Raw genomic sequence first — 23,290 nt, 5'->3', positions numbered from 1 at the left:
AGTGATCCAGATAAGATGTTTGGAAGGAGAATAAGAAACGGAAATAAATAAGCGAATCGACAAAAGTAATACCTCTTGATGCAGTCATTAATCATAGAAATAATCTTGTAACAAAAACTCGACGAAATAATTTCGATCCATCTCTTTTCTCCCCTCTGAACATTCAATGGAACCAGAGCAACGCGTGAGACTAAAAGTATCGGAAAAAAGAAATTAAATTGGTTTGCAAATTGATGCATTATTTATGATGCTTTATCACCATACATATCATTTTCTGCAGTCCAATACTTTAATTTCTCAATGAATATTTAAAAATGGAATAAATCAACTTTTCTGTCTTGTGTCCAGTTCACTTCACATCACTGGCTTGATTCAGGTCACATGGCCCCTTAAAAATGGGCTCGCATTCGCTCTTAAATAATAACCGTTCTGCATTTTTTACAGTTCTTTGTTCTTAAGAAATACCATAAAATGCATATCCAAATGGCCCTCTACATTAAGAGAATGAATCCATCAAACTTTTCAGATGTAAGTACAAAGCTCTCAAAATATCTCTTCCATCAAGGGAAGGAAGCTTACGAAAATCCGAAATGTCTCTCTCGATATACATCACAGAGCTTTTAGATAATGATAAGCAAAGCGCAGTAGGAATCTTCGATGTTTTTCAATGTTTTTCTTACAGAAGACTTGCAAAATCGCAAATTGTTTTCTAAGTTTAGACTCAATACGAAATAAGGGTAGACGAGCTTTGATGTCGATTGAATGTATCTGAATGGTGTGTTTTTTTTTTTTTTGAATAAAATAAACTCTCGAAGGTTTCTGGCTCCTCACAGGGATTCTGCTAAAATACACAGGAAGGAAATTAAAAGAGCGTACCTAATGAACAGACCCACTGATCTCACCTGAACCCTTTTGATGTGAAAACATCTTTGGCAGCACCTACTCAATTTTTCGGACAGAAGTAAAACCGATTGGTAACGAAAATGCGAGACGGAAATGACGTCACTTCCAGGATGATGCTAACTCAGTCACTAACGTTGATTGTAGAGTACGTAGGGCGTAAACGTTACATCGTTCCTAACTTCGGTTCTAGCTGTTCGATTTTAAAAATTGAATCAAATTGTAATTAAAGTTCAGATTTAATTAATTAACGTAAGTAAATTAAGAAAGTTAATTAAACTTTCAAATTAAAATGTTTTTATATAGAAATAATTGCATTATATTTTTAAAAACGAAGTGTTTTTCTTGAATGAAAAACTTTCGCTTCAGAAATATCTCCAGAGGCGAAATATCTTAATGCCTGATGCACTCAGATGGCAGTGTTCAAATTGGTCATTTGATTGACTCTGTGCCAGATACTGTCTCTCTGATATGTGGCTGCAAGTTTTGCTTTTGTCCTTAACTTGTACAATTCTCCTGGTGAAATACTTGTGGGAATTCCACGTGACTTATTCTCCCGGTGGAGTGAACACGGTTACTTGAGAGAAGGGCCTTCCAGGTAATTATCTCCACATGACTATACCTTTCTTCTATACAGTGCATCTTACTTGATGGCAAGTTCCAAAGTGATTAGAAACATCTTGCGTGAGGATGTCCAATTGAAGGGGAAGATAATTGAAACAAATCCTCATGGATGCGTTGAAAAACAAACTTACGAGTGCGTGTACTTTCCAGAATTTAATAAGGTGATACGAAGTTAAAGGATTCGAATAAAATTCCAGAACTTGAAACTTATTTTAGACGATAAACAAATATATTTCTTCATTTATTTACGATATATTACGATTTATTTACGTGCTTCAGGTTCAGGAAATAAATCAAGAAATATATTTTAATTTTAATTTTTTTATAATTAATAATTATGCATCAAACATTGAATTTTTCCATTTCGGAAATAATTTATGAAGGATGCAGCTGGGAAGTTATGCTGGTGATTAAAACGCCAATCATTATTACTTATATACTATGTTATCAAAAATATTGGAACCCCAAGAGACATAAATATGAATAGTTAAGAAACGCAATTTAATTAATGCTCTTCAATTGGAATCTTGTTAAATCGGCCAAGTTTTCCATGAGGTCCGCAGTATGGTTCAAACCTCGTTACGTGTAATAGCCAATGATTTCTTTGATTGAAGAAATCTTGGGCTGATTTAAATTATTAATATAATTTAAATCAGCAGAATCATTATCGGATACAATTAATCATTTCGATCAATAAATTAATCAATAAGTACCATATTTATCAGTCACGTCGACTCAAACTACGATCAACTCAAATGCGTTTGCTATTGCACTTTTACCCTGACGACTCAGCAACGTTATTTGCTTCGATATGAGAGCAGACGAAAATCTTTTTCCATTGTCACCGCCATGTTTGATGAGTGCTGCCATCTACACAAACAAAAATGAACTGTAACAGCAGAAATCCTTTTATATATATATATATATATACTAGTCAATTGATTTTATTTAATTTAATACTTCAATATTCCGATTTAATAATGTTATTTATTTGTTTGTTTGGCCTGATTTAGAGAGGGAATTGAAGATATGGATTGAAGAGCAAAGGGCAATTGGAATTCCTGTGTCCACAAAGATGGTTCAGCATGAGGCAAGAAGAATTGCTGATGAAAACCAAGTTACTGATTTCAAAGGAGGACACAATTGGTGCTTCAGGTTCAGGAAACGGGATGGACTAAGCATGCGTACACGCACCAGACTTGCCCAAAAGATGCCTGAAAGCTATGAGCAGAAGGTCCTTGAATTTCATCGTTTTGTCATTCAATGTCGGAAGACACATCAGTTTGAGTTGGGACAGATTGCAAATATGGACGAAGTCCCCCTTCAATTTGATGTCCCAAGTAACAGAACTGTTGATAAGAAGGGAGTGAAAACTGTAACTGTGAAGACAACTGGACATGAAAAGAGCCATTATACAGTTGTTCTAGCTTGTTGTGCCGACGGAATCAAGCTGCCTCCTATGCTGATTATCAAACGCAAAACAATGCCAAAAGAAGACATTCCTCGAGGAGTGATTGTCCACGTTCATGACAAGGGTTGGATGGATCAGGATGGGATGAAGAAAGTTTGAGAAAGTTTGGAGCAGGAGACCAGGTGGGCTCTTACGCACACCTGCCCTATTGGTGCTTGATCAGTTCAGGGCACACATAACAAAAAATACAAAGAAGATTGCTGCAGAGCAAAAAACAAAACTTGCCGTCATACCTGGAGGCTTGACATCCCAGCTCCAACCACTTGATGTCAGCATTAACAAACCCTTCAAAGCTGCCATGAGAGACGAATGGAACCAATGGATGAAGTCTTCTGGGGACAATTTGACACCAGCAGGAAGAGTGAAGAAACCAACTATAGGAGAAGTTTGTACCTGGATGAAAAGATCCTGGGATAATATCAAGATTGAGATCGTTGTCAAGTCATTTAAGAAGTGTGGCATTTCAAATGCCATAGATGGAACTGAGGACGAGGCAATATATGAAGACAGTGATTCGTCATCAGACACAGATGAGGACAAGCTAATGGATGGGAGTTTTGACAGTGATGAATTGTATGAATTTTATAATGAATAAAGCTTGAGTTCAACAACTTTATGTAATACATTTTTTTTCAAATTTCGGGCTCCAAAATTAAGGTGCGTCTTATACATGGGGAAATACGGTATTTTGCGAGTCATGAGAGGGTTGAGGTCGGGAGAAAACCTTCGGTATTGCAATGCTGCGCTTTCATATATATATAAGAAATATAGAATATGTAGTGATTATTGATAAATATGACGTTTATATACGTTATTTACATGATTTAGCTTTGCTATAGTAATAGTAGTAGTGGCATGTGATGCAAGAAAGCAATTGTATGAGCTTATGCACCATCAGCCAAAAAAAAAAAAAAAAAAAAAATCCCACAATTCCCTTCAAATGCCTGTCCAGTTCCTCCTTAAATTTATTCAACCTATCAACTTCCACAACGACAGATGGAAGTTTGTTCCAGCAATTAACCACCAGCTGGCTAAAGGCAAATTTCCGCACATCTATTCTACATCTGTCCTTTCTAATTTGAATTTATGCCCCCTTAGGTTCGCAATCTGAGCAAGTGGAAGGATCCCATCAGAATTCAGCGTGCTCAACCCATTCAAGGCCTTATACACCTCAATCAGATCACCGCGCAGGTGCCTAATAATCCAGCCACAGCAATTTGTAGAACTTAAGCCTCTCTTGGTAATAGAATCCTTTCATTCCCCTCACCAATCTTGTTGCCCTTCTCTGTACACGCTCAAGCAACTCAACGCTCAAGCAAATCCTTCCTAAAATGACGCCTCCAGACCTGTACGCACTACTAAAGGCGTGTCCTGACCATTGCCTTATACAGAGGGACAATCACCTCCTTTTCCCTGCTAGCAAAATTCATAGCAGCCTGTGTGCATTGCTCAGAAAACTTCATATCTGACTGCACAATTACTCCCAGGTCTTTTTCATTTTCTCCCACCTTAAGTGTAGTACCACACAGTTGGTACGTTTCTCTGGGGTTACTTCTGCCCATATGCAGTACTTTGCATTTGTCAATGTTAAACTTCAGTTGCCACTTCTTAGCCCAAATTATCTAGATCCTGTTGCAGTAGCACACTGCCATTACTGTCATTAACAACCCTTCCAACGATTGTATCATCCGCAAACTTCGACATTAAGCCTGATATACCTTCATCAATATCATTGATAAATATACAAAACAACACTGGACCCAACACCGAACCCTGTGGGACTCCACTAATAACATTAGTCCACGAAGAGCAGCACCCATTGATTACCACCCTCTGTCTTCTCCCACTTAACCATCCTTTTATCCATTGTAGCAACTTACCCTTAATACCATTCTGCTCCAATTTGTACAGTAGTCTTCCATGCGCAACAGTGTCAAAAGCTTTCCTGAAATCCAAGTATATGATATCAAAATTATTTTTTGCATCCAGTTCCTTTGTGACCACATCATAATAACCAATCAAATTTGTCAAACAAGACTTTCCCTTAACAAACCCATGCTGTGTCTGAATTATTGCTGCAGTCTTGTCTAGATGATCCTGCAATGCATCTTTAACCAGTGACTCCATTATTTTACCCGGAACAGAAGTTAAACTAACTGGTCTGTAATTACTCGTGTTACCCTTCGATCCACCTTTGTGAATAGGGGATACATTTGCACATTTTCAATCCGTGGGAACTTCCCCTGAGTCCAAGAATGCTCTCATAATTATGGCCAAGGGTTTGCTTAGTTGCTTTGCCGCCTCCTTTAATATAACTGGATAGATCCCATCCACCCCAAGTGCTTTTCTTATGTTTAACTTCAACAATTTCTGCTCCACTTTGCTCTCAGTTATTCCAATATCATTAAGCACCCTGCTTCAATTTGATAACCTTCTGCCATTTTCAAACCTTAATAACTCCTCATGTGTGAATGTAGATGCAAAATACTCAATCAGTTTGTTTGCTATCTGAGCAGGATCATCAACAGTCGAACCATCGATATCAAGTGGACCAATCAGATTCATCCCCTTCCTTTTAGAGTTTATATAAGTAAAGAAATCCTTGCTGTTTTCTTAGCATCTTTTGCCAAAGATTTCTCGCAATCTGCCTTCGCCTGCCTAACCTCCTTCGTGACCTGATTACAGACTAGCTTATATCTGCCATAGGCTATACCGACCCAGTCTAAGGGATTGGACTGGGCCGGTATAGCTTTTCTAAGGCATAACGACCCGTATAGTCCAAGGGGATAGCTATTTACATATTTACAGCCTCCTAAGTGAATTTTACCGTGCGTTTTTTTGTGTTATTTTGCATAAGGGTGTTTGTTTATTTTGCTTGGTGTCTTCCAAGATGACAATGCACCAAGTCATCGGGCACTTGTTGTTCAGGAATGGTTTGAAGAACACAGTTCTGACTTCCAGCATATCGATTGGCCTCCGAACTCCACCACCGATATCAATCCCATAGACCACTTGTGGGACTCCGTAGCCGAGTGGTCAGGAGTGGGAGTGCATTAGCACACGCTCCTTGAGTAGACCGGGGTTCAAGCCCCTGACTTCTAAATACGGTCGATCTGCCAACCCGCACTGGACCAGCGTGGCAGATTATGGTCCATTTCCCTCAACATGAATTGTTTAGGAGGCTTCCATCCTGCAGTGGTTTGCTAATGGCTGCAGTTTACCTTTTTTTTTTTTTTTTTTATGGAAAGGCATATCAGGCATCTGGATAAACCAATCACCTTCATACCTGCATTGCTGGGCGCATTACACACAACATGGCCATTCCTCCCGAACGCTTCCGACATCTTGTTGAATCAATGTCACGTCGGATATCTGCTGTAATGAGGAAAAAGGAGGACCTACGAAGTATTAGGTAGGTGGTCATAATTCAGTGATCACTCAGTTTACATGGTCTCAGTTCTAATTCCGATGATGTACATTTCCACTTACAGTCTGCCAAACTCACATGGACTTTTTCTGACAGAATCCCAGTTATCGGTTGATTCAACCGCTGCTCACCTCAGTTGTCCGAATTATTCGTGTATGATTCCTTTCGCTTCAAAGATAGTATCTGTGCATATTTCCGTTCTGATATCCCCTGTCAGAGACTTAGTAATTTGGAACCTTCTCTTTTCGATCTTCTCTGACTTAAAATCTCTCTACCACATTCGGTCAAATTCATCTGTTGCCCCTATGATTCTCCCAGCTCCACTAATCACTTAGAACTCTTTCAAACTTGACTTTCTCCAGTCCAACTTTCCTAACAGTGAGGTAATTTTCCTTGGTGATTTTAATGTTCACAACTCCAGCTGGCTTCGGGTCGCTGAGGCTTTTGCAATTACTAATGACTTCACACAGATTATTCATTTGCCTACCGGAATACCGGACAATCCTAACAACACAGCCAACACGCTTTGGTCTTCTCATAAACAACCCTTCTAAGTACACGGTCGAGGTGAGTTGTCCCCTAGGCACCTGAATCACAACTTCATGATGGTCTCTTCTCCAATGGAGCCTTTCTATCGTGGCCATTCTCAACCTCGTATTGTTTACCATTACAAGAATGCAAAATGGGATAATCGGCGTAATTTCTTTTCTTCTTTTCCTTGGTCAGATTACTGTTTTTAAATTCCGATGTCAACGTTTGCTCAGATCGTGTCAGTGAAATTATTCTTGTAAGAATGGAATCCTTTATTCCACACTTCACCTTAAAATTTCGTCCTTTATCTAAATCTTGGTTTTCTAATAAATGTACTAAGGCTGTTCATGAGAAGAATGTTGCATATCGTAATTGGCTTGCATCCAAATCTCCAGGTTCATTTTCTGCCTTCACCAAAACTCACAACAATTGTAAAGCAGTTATTAATCAGTGCAAACTATATTTCGAACAGGCTAAGAATAGAAAACTTGCTTCTTGCCCTAATGGTAGCCGAACATTCTGGTCTCTTGCCACAGCTATTGGACGCAACTTTTGCCCATCTCTGTTCCCGCACTTGTCAAAACCAAATGGTTCTATTGCCACTTCAGCCAAAGATAAAACTGACCTGCTGGCAACCTATTTTTCCTCCAACTCGTGTAATGATGACCTTGGTAAACCGTCTCCCACCATATCCAGTACATTCCATTCAATGCCTCCTGTGGTCTTCCGTCAAAAGGATGTCAGAAAGATTTTGACGAATTTTGATGCTAACAAAACTCCAGGTCCTGATGGTATTTCTCCTCTTGTTCTCAAAACCTGTGCTCCTGAACTTCTGTTCTGTATCTCCTTTTATCACTTTCTTATTCCAATGTGGCTTTCCTTCTGCTTGGAAATTTTACTCATATCCAGCCAGTTTCTAAAAAGGATGACAAATCCCTCCCATCCAATTATCGTCCCATTGCAATTACTTCTATACTTTCTAAAGTAATGGAGAAATCAATTAACCACCAACTCTTAAACTATCTAGAAAACATCCATCTGATCAATGATTGCCGGTATGGATTCCGTCAGTGTCGATCCACTGGTGATATTCTGGCTTATGTTACCCATCTATAATCGCATTCAATGGAAAAGTTTGGTGAAACTCAAGCAATTGCTCTTGATATCTCAAAGGCTTTCCATTGTGTTTGGCATAAAGATCTTTTAAATAAGCTTACATCTAATGGTTTGTCAACTGTTTTGTAATTGGTCATCCAGTTTTCTCTCTGACTGTTCACTGCGGGTGATGGTACATGGCCCTCTGTCTTCTAACTTCTCCACTAATGCTGTTGTTCCCCAAGGTTCAGTTCTTTCCCCCCACTCTTTTCCTCTTGTTTATTAATGACCTTCTTCCTTTGACTGGAAATCCTATCCATAGTTTTACCGATGATAGGAGTTATTCAGGAAGGCGAATGCCAAAGGTGAAGTAAACTCTGGCAGTGAGCTAGATGATTTTGTAATAACTGAGAGGAAAGTGGAGGAGAAATTGTTGAGGATAAACATAAAAAAGGCACCCGGGGTGGATGGGATCTATCCAGTTATATTAAAGGAGGCGGCAAAGCAACTAAGCAAACCCTTAGTCAAACTTATGAGAGCATCCTTAGACTCAGGGGAGGTTCCCACGGACTGTAGATGTGCAAATGTATCCCCAATTCACAAAGGGGGATTGAAGGATGACACGAGTAATTACAGACCAGTTGGTTTAACTTCTGTTCCAGGAAAATTAATGGACCCAGCTCGGACACAGCATGGTTTTGTTAAAGGAAGGTCTTGCCTGACCAATTTCACTGGATACTATGATGCAGTCACAAAAGAACTCTGCCCGGCAACCCAAAGGTCGCGGGTTCGATTCCCGCCTCGGGCTTGGATGAAAGTACTGCAAAAACCTTGGGATGTGCAATATGGCCACAGAAGCCGATGCCCCAACAACTACCAAATCAAATCAATCAAACAAAAGAACTGGATGCAGGAAATAACTTTGATATTATATATTTGGATCTTAGAAACGCTTTTGATACTGATGCACATGGCAGACTGCTGCACAAAGTGGAGCAGTGTGGCATTGGAGGCAAATTGCTGCTATGGATAAAGGGGTGGTTGAGGGGGAGAAGACAGAGAGTGATAATCAATGGACACCGCTCATCTTGGACTAATGTTATTAGTGGAGTCCCTCGGGGTTCAGTGTTGGGTCCATTGTTGTTTTCTGTATTTATAAATGATATTGATGATGGAATATCAAGCTTAATGTCCAAGTTTGCAGACGATACAAAGGTTAGCAAGGTTGTTAAGGACACTACTGACAGTATGCTGCTGCAACAGAATCTTGAAAGGTTAAGCAGATGGGCTGAGAGGTGGCAAGTGAAGTTTAACATTCACAAATGTAAAGTACTACATATGGGAAACAGCAACCCCAGAGCAACGTATCAACTCTGTGGTTCTACACCGACAGTGGTAGAGAATGAAAGGGATCTGGGGGTGGTTGTGCAGGCAGATATGAAGTTCTCTGAGCAGTGCAGACGGGCTGCAAGAGCAGCTCATGGAGTATTGTCAATGATATACAGGAATTTTTCCAGCAGGGATAAGGAGGTGATTATTCCATTGTATAAGACAATGGTCAGGCCACACCTAGAGTACTGTATACAGGTCTGGAGGCCTCATTTCAAGAAGGATGTAGAGCTGCTGGAACGAGTACAGAGAAGGGCAACAAGATTAGTGAATGGAACAAAGGGGTGCTCTTACGAAGAAAGGCTTAAGTTTTGCAAATTACAGTGTCTGGAGACTAGGCACCAGCGAGGTGATCTGATAGAGGTGTATAAAGCCTTGAATGGTTTAAGCATGCTCAATGCTGATGGGATTCTTCCTCTAGCTCAGAAAAATCACCTGAGAGGGCATAAATTCAAATTGAGGAAAGACAGATGTAGGATAGACGTGCGGAAATTTGCCTTTAGCCAGTGGGTGGTTGGTTGGTGGAACAGACTGCCATCCCTTGTGGTGGAGGTTGATAGCCTAAATAAGTTTAAGGCTCAGCTGGACAGGTATTTTGAACGAACAGAGGGGTGAAGTGGAAGTGGGTTTTTTTTTTTTTTTTTTTTTTTTTTGGCTGATGCTGCATAAGCTTGCTTTCTTGCATCAAATGCCTCTACTAATGCTAATGCTAAAGTATGTGTAGAAAATTAATGGAGGCACTAGTTAAAGAAGCACTGCAGGATCATTTAGACAAGACTTCAGTTATAGCTCAGACGCAGCATGGTTTTGTTAAGGGCAGGTCTTGCCTGACCAATTTGATTGGATACTATGATGTAGTCACAAAAGAACTGGATGCAGGGAATAACTTTGATATTAATATATTTGGATCTTAGAAAGGCTTTTGATACTGTTGCACATGGAAGACTGCTGCACAAATTGGAGCAGTGTGGCATTGGAGGCAATTTGCTGCTATGGATAAGGGGATGGTTGAGTGGCAGAAGACAGAGAGTGGTAATCAATGGACACTGCTCAACATGGACTAATGTTATTAGTGGAGTTCCTCAGGGTTCAGTGTTGGGTCCGTTGTTGTTTTCGGTGTTTATGAATGATATTGATGATGGTATATCAAGTTTAATGTCCAAGTTTGCAGATGATACAAAGGTTGGCAGGGTTGTCAAGGACACTACTGACACTATGCTGCTGCAACAGGATCTGGAAAGGTTGAGCAGATGGGCTGAGAGGTGGCAAATGAAGTTTAACATTGACAAATGTAAAGTACTACACATGGGAAACAGCAACCCCAGAGCAAAGTATCAACTCTGTGGTACTACACTGACAGTGGTAGAGAATGAAAAGGACCTAGGGGTAATTGTGCAGGCAGATATGAAGTTTTCTGAGCAGTGCAGACGGGCTGCAAGAGTAGCACATGGTGTCTTGTCAATAATATACAGGAATTTTTGTAGTAGGGATAAGGAGGTGATTATTCCCTTGTATAAGGCAATGGTCAGGCCACACCTTGAGTACTGTATACAGGTCTGGAGGCCTCATTTCAAGAAGGATGTAGAGCTGCTTTTTTTTTTTTTTTTTTTGGCTGATGCTGCATAAGCTTGCTTTCTTGCATCATATGCCTCTACTAATGCAAATGCTAATGCTAATAGCACATTGCATTTCACCTTCCAGGTTGAGAAACCTTGTTCTGCAGAAACTGCTTCAAATTCTCGAATTTCCAAACTATCTTAAATGCTAATCTCCATGTAATTCTCCAGTAAGACAAAGATAACTCAGTTGATTTCAATCCTTCTAAAACTCAGCCCTATGTTTTTTTTTTTCAGCAAGATCAGATATATCTATTGGGGATTACCCTGACTTCTAATCTCTCTTGGCACAAGCACATTACAAATATTGCTTCCTCTGCATCTAAAAATTTTGGTTTTCTCTTTCGCTCTCGGCGTTGCTTTTCTTCCAAACAGCTGCTCACTTTGTACAAATCGCAAATTCGCCCTGCCATGGAATATTGTTCCCACATTGGGGTGGTGCCCCCAAAACCTCTCTCAGGCTTCTAGATTCCATTCAGAAGAGGGCAGTTAGGTTAATTAATGATTCATCTCTAACAGAGTCTCTCCACTCGCTGTATCGTAGACGTACTGTTTCTGCTGCATGCCTCTTCTACAGATACTTCCATGGGCACTGTTCTTCTGAATTGGCTTCTATAATTCCCGCTCTCTCTTTCAAAACAGTCCGAACACTTGCCGCCACCAGCCAACATCCATTTACTGTGCAACTTCAAACCCACAGAATCAACTTTTCATCTTCCTCATTTATTCATTCAACTGCCGTTCTCTGGAAAAATCTTCGTTCAAACGTATTTCCTGAAAATTATTATCTACAGAAGTTCAAGTCCAATGTCAACAAATATCTTCTTTCATCTTCTCGACCTTTACCTTCAACATTAAACATAGTTTTAATGCAGCTTTGAGAAAACCGTGCACGCTTCGCGTGTCGTTCTGTAACACTTGCGAACGTGATGTCGGAAGTTTTATATAACGAGAGGCAAGATCACAGAGATTGTTTTCAAAGAAAGACATGCAATTATTGGAAATGCTTTACATCATCAACGGCTGAGAATTACCGTGGTGCCAAAGGTGCACGTGTTCACTTATAGTTCCTGTAAAGTATGTGGATTTTTCCAATAAAAAACCCACAAAAACCAAAACTGGGAGGAGTGCTTTGTTTTTAAAAAAACACAGCAGTCCTCTAGCTCAATTTACGATTCCTAAAGGTATCTAGCACTTGAATCGCAGCTGTATTTGATGGATGAGCAACAGCTTATTCCTTCCTTCCTCTTCTTCTTCTTCTTCTTCCCTTTATCTTCCTTGTTTCAAAAAGACAAATACTGTACATAATTCCTTCTCCATAAGTTCCCCTTCTGTTATGTAGATAGAGAGAAGCGTATAATATTTATTTCTCTTCTCTCGCATACTATTTTAAAAAAATAGTATATGGGAGAAGAGAAATAAATATTATACAGGTATAATTAAACCGAACGGCTAATTAATTAATTATTAAGGAAATAACTATATCTACTTTTCACCTCTTTTAATCACAGAAAGAGAAAAAAAATTGAACATCATGAAGAGTCGTTTCATGTACATGTTCCGAATGTGAATGTGCTTGCTTGTGTGCGTGCGTGTTAATATATTCAGCTTTCAAAAGGTACAATACGTTAAGCGAATCATGTGATCGAAAAGAAGAACTCCCCTTCTTTTTGTATCTTACCGGTGTCTCTCGTTTAAACAGCTTCATAAAATATTCTTTTGACTAGGGGTTTCAACTCTCCAACAAGGTCTTGCCAATCGATAATTCGTTCTTTAACGCGCTTTCACATAACAACCGCTTTATAAGAGAAGAGATTGCAGTGACCACTCAATAGGCATAATAGAGGTAAGACTCCTTTACACCATTATGTTATCTTCCCTATTTTCCAATATGCGTGCTTTTAACACATCTATTTATGATTCTGTGCCTATTAAAAATAATAATAATAATAAAACTTAGCACTTCTTACATTCTGTAGAATGTAAGAAGTTTTTAATAAGTTTTTTTTTCTGTTAATAATACATTTCTCATTAATCACTACCTATTTTGTTTTTCTTTTCTCACTCTATAAAACTATTAGCTACTATGTTAAATCAACAAGCAACGGGGAGCTCCAGCAGGGACTCTAAAAGATGGCAACTCCTTTTGTCGCTGTTACTGTTGGCAGTGGTGTTTCCATTATGTTTGTACAAATATGAAGTCCTGTTTGTAATGGAGAATTTTCATCCGGTTCCATCAACCAGAAGACAATTTTTCATTGATACTCTAGGATGTCGCATTCCAAAATTCGATCCTTTTGACGAAACGTTAAAAAGGTTTTATATTCGAGTTGAATATGAGTACAGATGTCCTGGTCCGGTTTCATTTCTTGTGGTTGAGCCAAATTCTGTAGTATCGCTAGATAAGAACGTGCTAAGGGCCCATTATAATATTTCTAATACCAACGACGTGATTTGTCATTTCCAGTCGATACTTCGAGACACGAAAAAGAAATTTTGGAAGCCAGATGATCACTTCACAACTGGGACAAAGAAGCTTCTTGTCTTTAATCAGCCTCTTGGTGAAGAATTCATTAGGGTCACATGTCGACTGCAAAAAAACAACAAATTCGAAACCTATTTAGCATTAACGCCACTGAAAAAGAAAGTAGAGAAGCGATGTCGGAAAGCTGAGAAGAAGGCTAACACGCAGTTAGAGAAACTGAATGTAATCATGGTGGGCATCGATTCTGTGTCCAAGCTCAACTTCATCCGACATTTTAACAACACCTTACAGTACTTACGGCAGAACTTATCGGCAGTGGAACTCCACGGATACAATAAAGTGGAAGACAACACTTTCCCCAACTTAATCCCCATCCTATCAGGAAGGTGTGGAGATTACTACTGGAAATCCTCTAGACGTAACGATTCTGCAAAATTCTTTGATGACGCTGATTTCATCTGGAAGCACTATTCCTCCAACGGATACCGAACGTTGTTGGCCGAGGACGCTCCCTGGATAGCTACCTTTGATTATGAACGGAGAGGATTTTTGAATCCTCCTACTGATTACTTCCTTCGACATTTTGTCTTAGCCCTAGAAGGATCCGACCTTCGAAAGAGGAGTAGACGGCACTGCCTTCAAGATCGTATGGAAATGAAGATGCTTTTTGACTACCTCCGTTCCTTTGTGGCCACCATGAAGGAAAGGCAATACTTTACCTTCACTTTCGCTGCTCGACTCACTCATGATGTGCTAAATAATGCTGGACATGCTGACAAGCCTTCTTTAGAGTTACTTCAATATTTACAAGACTCGGGAACTCTAAATCACAGTTTACTGATATTCTTCAGCGATCATGGAATACGATTTGGGGAAATCCGTCAAACTTACGTTGGAAAAGTCGAGGAGCGCATGCCATTTGTGTTTCTGACTCTACCACCATGGTTTTTGCAGAAATATCCCTTAATCCGATACCATCTTGATTTAAACCAGTACCGATTAACCACACCGTTCGATATTCACGCGACTTTAGTTCATCTATTGAATGGTAGCGGTTCAACATGTGACAGTGAGAATATACGGGGTATCAGTTTATTCAATGAAGTTCCAAACAACAGGACTTGTTCTGCAGCTGGAATTCAACCTCACTGGTGTGTTTGCCGTTCAAAAACCATTTTATCGACGTGTCATCCGAACGTTACAAAGGCAGCAAATGTCGTGGTGAAAACCATGAACGAGTGGTTGAATTCTTACAAAAATGATTGCTTCGAATTATCGCTAGAAAAGATCCACAATGCTTATCTTGAACACCCTCAGGAAAAACTACTCCAATATCTTCGTACGATTGGCGCAGCTGCCAAAGTCGAAAACCAAGATGTACACGAAGATTACCTTTTAACTTTAAGCACTACACCAGGTGGCGCGATGTTCGAGGCCACTATTCGCCACTATCCGAAACGTGAACATTATAAAGTACTCGATGACATCAGTCGAATAAACAAATATGGCAACCAGTCTTATTGCGTTGGTGATGTGAAATTAAAAAAATTTTGTTTTTGTAAGAATTAAATAAAAGTCGTTTATTTATTATTCTTATAAGCAACAACAGTCTTTGTATTTTTGTTGTGTTAAAAATAAAATTAGTCAATAATTAGTCAATATTAATCTTAAATTATAAGAAGAAACCTCATACCTTTTTAGTAGGACTGTTAATCTCTCAACTCAATAGGGAATGATTATAATATGAACCTACCCCCCTGTGCATAGTCATAAATAAATCAAATTAAAATAGCCATTAATTAAAATCAGAGTCCGAAATATTCTAAGGTCTTCGTATATTAATTACCGCATTAGTCCTCTTTTAAGGGATTTTAAAATGGCCGTCGAAATATAGTCTTTTTTTCTGTACTCAGTTAACTTTAAGTTATGTATAAAAATCAAAAAACTTAACTAGTACACTATTTAAGAATTATTTAAGAAAATTTTAAAATATCCTAGATTATTTCAGAAAGATGTACCAGATTCCTAAATGTGGTAAAACGTTGTAGATGACTCTAGAATATTTTAGAAAGTGGGATTTTTCTTTCAATATTATAGAAAATTGCAGATGATTCTAGAGTGTTTTGCAATAATATATGTTGAAGAGGAACAGCTGTAAAATCGAACATTCGTGAATAAATTCGTGATAAACATGGAAAGAAATAAAGAACTGAGTGTTGAAGAAAGAAGTGTTATTATAACTCTGTATAAAGAATTTATTCTGTGAGAAGTATTGGCAAAAAATTAGGTGTTTCATTTAAAGAAGTACAAACTACCATTTTCAACGATTCAAGGAGACTTGCAGTTTAAAGGACAAAACACGATCAGATGACCGCGCCTAACAAAGGAAGCACAAGATAAGACCATAGCCCAGATTTCTAAACACATTCGGCTACTTACTACACTTTAAATCCGAGCTGGGTTCAATAGAAACACTGAAATTCCCGTGTAAAATCCACTGTAAAACTTTGAGGTATGCGGTACCATCCTTCCAACATCAGAGAAAAGGACACTTACGGTGGTGGCAGTGTTCTGGTGTGGGGCAGAATAATGATCAACTGCCACACCGCTCTTTACATTTTTGATAGGGATAATGGAACTGCTTAGAGGTACCGAAAATAGATCCTCCAATCCTATTTGCGACTTTTTAGGGGTGCGGTTGGTCTAGATTTTCTTTCCATCAACGACAACATCACTGCACATAGAACTCAATGGTGCAGGAATATCTTGAAATGAAGATATCCAACGACTGCTGTGACCAGCACGATCAGCAGACATAAATCCGATCGAACATATGTTGGACGCCATTGGGCCCGCATTGCACGCCAAAGCCAACTCCTCTGTCACTTGGTGAGCTAAGGTCTGCGCTGGTGGAAGAATGGGATTTGTTGCCACAGAATCTTATCTATCCCCTTATATCGACATTGGTTCACCGCTGTCAGACCTGTTTAGCTGTTGGAGGTGGGGTCATGCAGTACTGATGTCATGTAATCATATTTTCGAGCATCTTGTATCGATTTCTGTAATGTGACCTTTTTGGTAATTATTATACAATCCCTATAAATGTTCCTTATATCTGTCCGAAGTTTCTCGCTGCCTCATTTCATCGTTGTTCTATGGTACACCACCACCACACCAAATTTTGTCCCACTTCATCGCGAGCTGCACGAGTTACACCACGTTTTCTACATGTTCTGTTATTTCTCTCGAGCAGTGTATTTCCTGTTAATCGAAGTTCGTGGTAAAATTTTTGATGACCGATTCCAAGTATGGAGAAAATCGGAAGGAACTGGGCATATAGGTGGGGATTGGTTCGCAGAAAATAATTAGTTGACCGGTAGGTACTGCGAAAATCCCAACTATCACAGTCGCGAATAACAATGCTGCCCCCTAAGGGACTAGCAAACCCTTCTCGATATATGGCCCACCTACAATATCTATTTATCATTGTATTTTCATGAATATTGGCCCGCTGACGACAAAGGTTCAGAACCGCTGGTCTAGATTGCCAAATCCGTGAAATCTGCTGCCCATTTCAAAACAAATTACGGGGAACCTTGCAGATCACTTGGAATAACATTACTCAAAACGCTATTATAAAATGAATCGCCAGAAAGCCACGTCTGTATAAGGCACAGATGTGGCATTCTGTCCATTAGTTTTATAATTGTGTGCAGGATATTTTGATGAAAAATCTGTATAGTTGTAAATATTAATCATTTAAATATTTTTTGCTGTAGATTTTTCAATGCTTAATAAAAAAAAATCTTGAAATACTTTATCGTGTCTTGCCTCTTTTTTTTACATTAAACGTTACATACATTGTATAGCCAATTTTAAAAAAATAATTGTTTTCTTACTCTGTGGTTCCAAACTTTTAGGTGGGAGCATAGGAATAACAAGATGAACTTCCACAAGGATGTTAGTCTTGCTATTCCTGCACCTTTCTTGGGCATGTCAGCGCCAATAATGGACCACCGACATGGGGAAATCTGTCGCCTGCTCTGATGAATCTTGTCTCAAACTTTATCATGCTAATGGGCGTGTCCACATTTGGAGAAAGTAACATGAGGCCATGGTACCTGAATGCACTGTTGGTATTCGGCAGGCTGGAGGCGGTGATGTTATGGTTTAGGGAGTGTTTTCGTGGCATGCCCTGGGTCCTGTGATCACCATTAAAAAAATAGCTCGATGGGAATGCCTACCTTTCTACAGTCGCCAACAAAGTACACCTCCCCCCCCCCCAATGATGACAGTGTATCCAGACAACTCCGGGCAATGCCATATAGGCCCAACAAGTTGCTAACTGGTGTCAGAATCGCGACAATGAATTCTACTTCCTCCCATGGCCATCCAACTCCGTCGAACTCAACCCAATTGAGTACGTTTGGGACATACTGGAAAAGGACATTCGATACTATGACCATCCACCTGACAATGTGCTGGCAGTGTACTGGCTACATTACGGGCAAAAGCTCGTCCCACAAGGTATTAGGTAGATGTTTCTAATTCAATGCCAACTCATTATATAACTGTATTAAAGCAGATGTCTATAAATGAATGGAAAAGTCTGAGTTCCAACTAGTTAAAAACTTTTCATATCAAATGAAAAAGTGCTTCTTTCTTGAAGTGTATGTTAATGATTAGTTTATAATTCTTGATTAAATTAAAAGTAGAACCAACTCATATTATAACTGTATTAAAGTAGATGTCTATAAATGAATGGAAAAGTCTGAGTTCCAACTAGTTAAAAACTTTTCATATCAAATGAAAAAGTGATTCTTTCTTTAAGTGTATGTTAATGATTAGTTTATAATTCTTGATTAAATTAAAAGTAGAAACAACTCATATTACTGAAAGTTCGAATTACGCAGAAGGATAAAACAACACGGTGTACTTTTGTAATTTTTATTTATTAAAATAAAAAAACTTCAACATATTGAAAGATTATGTAATTAATTTAAAATACTCAAAACAAACAAAAAAAAATCAATACTTCATTTGTACTTTGACGCTTACAGTAGTAAGTATTAAAAAAAAAAAAAAAGTTTAAAAATGTTTTCGACTGATATTTGAACATCTGTGAATGAAAAACACTCTACTTCCAGTGTTCCCTTGCCGTACGCCTCTCGATTATTATATGGTAATATCCTAATCACTAATGATTTTAAAAGTATTGAAAATATATTACAATATGTATATAACTATATTTGTAAAAACCATCTTATTTATTTCTTTTTTTCAACGTTCCCTACAGTTATACCACTTTCGATCTCCAATAAACTTTAATCCTTTATTAACGGGAGCTTGAAAAATTACACCTAACTTGAAGCCTGAAGAGTTTTGTAAAGAACTGAGTGTACCTTGACCGTACAATCAAAATCACTGATTGTAATTGACCATGCAATCAAGATCATTGATTGTACGGGCAAGGTACACGCAATACTTTACAAAAATACATCCTTTTTTTTTTTTTTTTTTGTTTTTTTAAGCTCTGTACAGTACTTGAGATAAGTTTCTTAGCTTCGATATTTTAATACTTTCGTCGTGGACAGGAATGTCTTCTTTTGCAGATTACGTCTGTATTTGTCAGGAAACTTAACCTTTATTGTGCTACGCGATGTTCTTTCAACCTCTTTACTCCATTCCGGTTATTTACATATGCAAAGCTCGATCGCAATGTTGTTGACACCATTTGAAAGGTGGCTAAGAAATAAATTGGCATCTTGCCAAGAAGCAAACACCACTATTAAATTATTCGAAACAGGAAAAGTTTTAGCGGAAGTTAATTAGCATATAAAAGCTTTTCTTGACATTGAGATGTTACGAAGTCACGTGATTTAATTATGTAACGAACCCTGATAAAATGGGAAATGTATTTCTCGAATTTATATTTATTACTGCATATTTTTATCGCGTTGTGAATTGGCGTCGTTTGCTTTTAGATATTCTAGAAACACTAGAGGGAGCTAGCTGTTTTTAGAGATTCTAGAGATTTTCTGCTTTTAGAGATTCTAGAGACACTAGAGGGCGCTGATATCAGCGTGTTTTTCGTTTATTAGTTAGTTATACGAGTTACTGTATATTAGAGAGAGTAAAGTATTTTTATGGTTATTTTAAATCAAATAAAAGAAGTTTTTCCTCTCATAAAAGAAGTTCGTAATTTAATTCTGACTCGCATTTACTCTACAGTCAATGTGACTTCTTAAAAGAGTAATAGCTGAGAACAGTAACCGTTTCTATAAGGACAAACAATTCTCTTTATGATGTTTGGAATTTTCGTGAAGGTATGTGTTGATTTGCTTTGTAAGTTATAGGAACTACTGTTGTAGGAAGAATCTGTATTTTGAAAGAACAGATCTTTATTATGTGCCTTCTTGTTAATGCAACTTGAGTGCTGCGGTAATTGTCACTATGATCAGGCGATCCGAGAGCTGAGGGTTATTTTCTTTACAAGTATGTAGTTTAAACAGGCCTGTCTATACGTCTTGAGCAACAGAGGCTGATACAAAAAATAAAATAACAAAACATTTAATATACAACGAGGTTATTTGCAAATATACGTATACATATATATCGCTCATAAGGACGAATCTGTTATTCAACAATACCTCCTACTCCTATAAGCTTCTTTATTCAATTTTAATATAGAAATTTCTTTCCAACTATCTTTACCTACAACATTTATTTTAAACTTATCTTAGGTTGATAATTATTGTCAGTACTTATTTTATACCTTCCATCTTTAGCAATTAATTCAGTATTAACTACTAAAGGTTTTCTTTCACTGCTATTAAATACTACTTCCATTTCGATACTTGGGACAAAGCCAGACGTGCCTGCCCTGAGCAGGATATGCACACTTTAAAGCTGCATCTTCACTCTTCAGAATCAAACTACCAACTCTGTTCCACACTTCAGACTGCATTCTGCACACTGATCTGATTTTCGCAGGGAAATTTGCATTTTTTCTCTACCGAATATCACAACTTCTCTTTACCTTAAAAACTGTCCAGTGAGAACTGTCACGTTTGAGTGGCTACCCTTTCCTATTCGTCTACACCTTTAATTTTATTAATAGTCAAACATATTTGTTTAAAGCGTCTTTTGTTTACCCAAAGACGTCCCAATCGGTATCTAAGGGATATAGGGATGCCCTTGATGCGTTAATTGCTAATTAAGGTGCTTCTAGAAAGTTGCGTTTTGTTCTCCATTTAATCCTATACTGTATATTCCCATTTTAACGTTTAAACTTTCTCTTCCGTTCTTTGATTGGCTGCTCGCTTAAATATTTAAATCTCGTAAATTCTTCCTGTATAAGACGACATACAGGTACATATACATATAATAATGATAATAATATTTTACAGCCTCTCTCGGCCCCGAGTGCCAAGCGATCTTTTTAGTGCGATTTTCTAGCATTTTTCCTAAGGCGAGTACTAGTGCTTTCATAAACCCTCTACCGCTCGCAACGTTACTGCTGACCGCTTGCAATGTTACTGCTTCCCTCGCTGAGCAACGTCACTGCTTCAACGCTAGCAACGTTACTGCTCTCCTCTTCTGCTGATCGCTTGGTCACTGGTTGGCACCACTCTTGCCTCTATGTGGTGGGGCCGGTAACCTGGGAGAAGGAATTCCTTCTTCTAGGGCAAAAAGGAGCAACGGTAGATTGCAATGAATATCCATCACTAGAGCCCACAGGCAGCAAAGTTGTTAACTCTGTCTCAGAACTTGAATTGAAACCGTAAATGAAGCCATCCTGCATTTTCTAAAGCATGCGACTTTTGGAAACAAGGGAAAAAATCCAAAAATATAAAGTGGAGCATAAAGTCACATCTTGAAGCAAGAAAGCAAGTACTGTTAACCTTGCCTAGCCTATCATACCCATCAGTCACCGCTGATGGGTATGATCGGTAGCCGCTCAGTTGCAACACTAACAGATGTCTCCATAGAACCAAGCAATTCTTTTTTCCACCTGGACGAAAACTGCGCTGACATCCAAAAAGAAACTTTCAGTCAATGAGACCAGCAATACGCCAATCAGTATCCCAACTGATGTTATCTCAACATTTCCCGATGCAGCAAAATCAGCAATTGTTGAAGACCAGGAAAAAGTGAAACCATGCAATAGCAAAATGGAAATTGATGTTCAACAAGTGTATGACGAATCAGTATTAGAATTACATGCTAAAAGCTTCTCTTGACATTGAGATGTTACGAAGTCATCCAGGAATGAAAAATTAAAACAAAGCAGAATGAAGCCTTCTCAGAAAAAACAATCAGATCAATGTTCCTCAATCAAACCCAAACAATGAATAAATTCGTACAATGGAACTGTAGAGGATTACATAGTAATTTTGATGACCTGAGTGATTTTCTTATTCAAAAAAATGCTTACAGAAGACATTCCTATCACCAAAAGTCTCTCTAAGATTCAAAAATTACACCATGTTTAGGCGAGACAGAAATTCTGACCGTCCTGCTCGTGGAAGGGTAGCTGTTCTTGTAAAATCGACTATACTGTCAACACATTTTCAACTACAAACCTCCTTAGAAGTTGTAGCAGTTCGGATGGGCAATGAGAATATCATTAGCCCTTGCATCAATTTATATCTCACCGAATTATCCTTGCTCCCAGACCGAACTTGACAATCTAATTGCACAACTGCCTCCTCCTGTCTGTTTATTCAGTGATTTCAACGGCCACCATCTATCGTGGGGATCTATCTTCCACCATAGATAGGAGAGGCCAATTAATCGAAATATTCCTGGATAACCATAACCTGACTCTGCTAAATTCTGGCTCTCCAACTCATGTACAATTACCTACAGGTACTACCTCAGCCATAGATTTATCCATCTGTTCAGCATCTCTTTTTCCAAGCATGGAATGGTTAGTGCTCAGTGATCCATTCCACGGTGACCATTTTCTATTATCAGTTCAATTCAAACACAAGTCATGTCATGCCCTAAAAGCCGTACTTCTTGGAAGGTTAAGATACTAATCATTTCTATCAAGCAAATGAAAAGAAATAATATTCGAAAAAATATATATATGTACGAGTATATAATTTGAATAAATTTGTAAAGACAAGATCATCGAAAAGTTTCCATGGACTACAAAAGGGTCCATAAGCCTTTTGTAGTCCAGAAAAAATGCATCCCAGTTTTTAACACAATTTAACAAAGCCAAATTGAAGATATAAACATGGATGCCCTTGATAGACAAACGTATATCGATGTCAGGGTGGCCGAGCGGTCTAAGGCGCTGCGTTCAGGTCGCAGTCCGGTCTTCCGGGCGTGGGTTCGAATCCCACTCCTGACAATTTTTTTTTTTTTTTTTTTTATAAAGCAGACTATTCAACTTGTGTACTACTCGACACTCAGTATGTTCAATAACAGCATATTGATGACGTATTTAATCACATTACCAGCCAAATCTTATCTGCAGCAGAAATTTCCATCCCAAAATCTGACCAATGCAAGCGTGTACACAAAAATCAGTGGTGGAATGCAGATTGCCCCAAAGCGAAAGTAGAAAAAAACTGTGCTTGCAACCAGTTCCGCAAATGCCCAACTACCGCCAATCTAATTTTTTGCAAAAAAAACTCAGAGCCAAAACAAGGCAAATTAGGAAGAAAAACTCCTGGATTAACTTCGCATCAACTATTAACAAAAATACTGACACTCGAATTATCTGGAAAAAAATACAA

At 38.5% G+C, this 23,290-nt stretch overlaps 1 protein-coding gene and 1 non-coding gene across 2 annotated transcripts; both read left to right on the top strand.

The window, feature by feature from the left end:
• The first annotated feature begins 13,139 nt into the window (after nucleotides 1–13,139).
• LOC150082089 (uncharacterized) lies at nucleotides 13,140–15,107 on the top strand. Its single transcript, XM_090380424.1, has one exon. It carries the CDS (start codon nucleotides 13,140–13,142, stop codon nucleotides 15,105–15,107), a length of 1,968 nt encoding a protein of 655 aa, XP_090236550.1.
• A 7,711-nt stretch (nucleotides 15,108–22,818) lies between these two features.
• Nucleotides 22,819–22,902, top strand: TRNAL-CAG (transfer RNA leucine (anticodon CAG)). The gene has a single exon. It is a non-coding gene; the product is annotated as a tRNA-Leu (tRNA).
• Nucleotides 22,903–23,290: the final 388 nt, after the last annotated feature.

This window comes from Mastigoproctus giganteus, chromosome 8, assembly GCF_048544385.1.
Source record: "Mastigoproctus giganteus isolate SK-2022 chromosome 8, ASM4854438v1, whole genome shotgun sequence".
NCBI lineage: Eukaryota > Metazoa > Arthropoda > Arachnida > Uropygi > Thelyphonidae > Mastigoproctus > Mastigoproctus giganteus.
The sequence above is the reverse complement of the archived record's forward strand: the minus strand, read 5'-3'. Positions and strand labels throughout refer to the sequence as shown.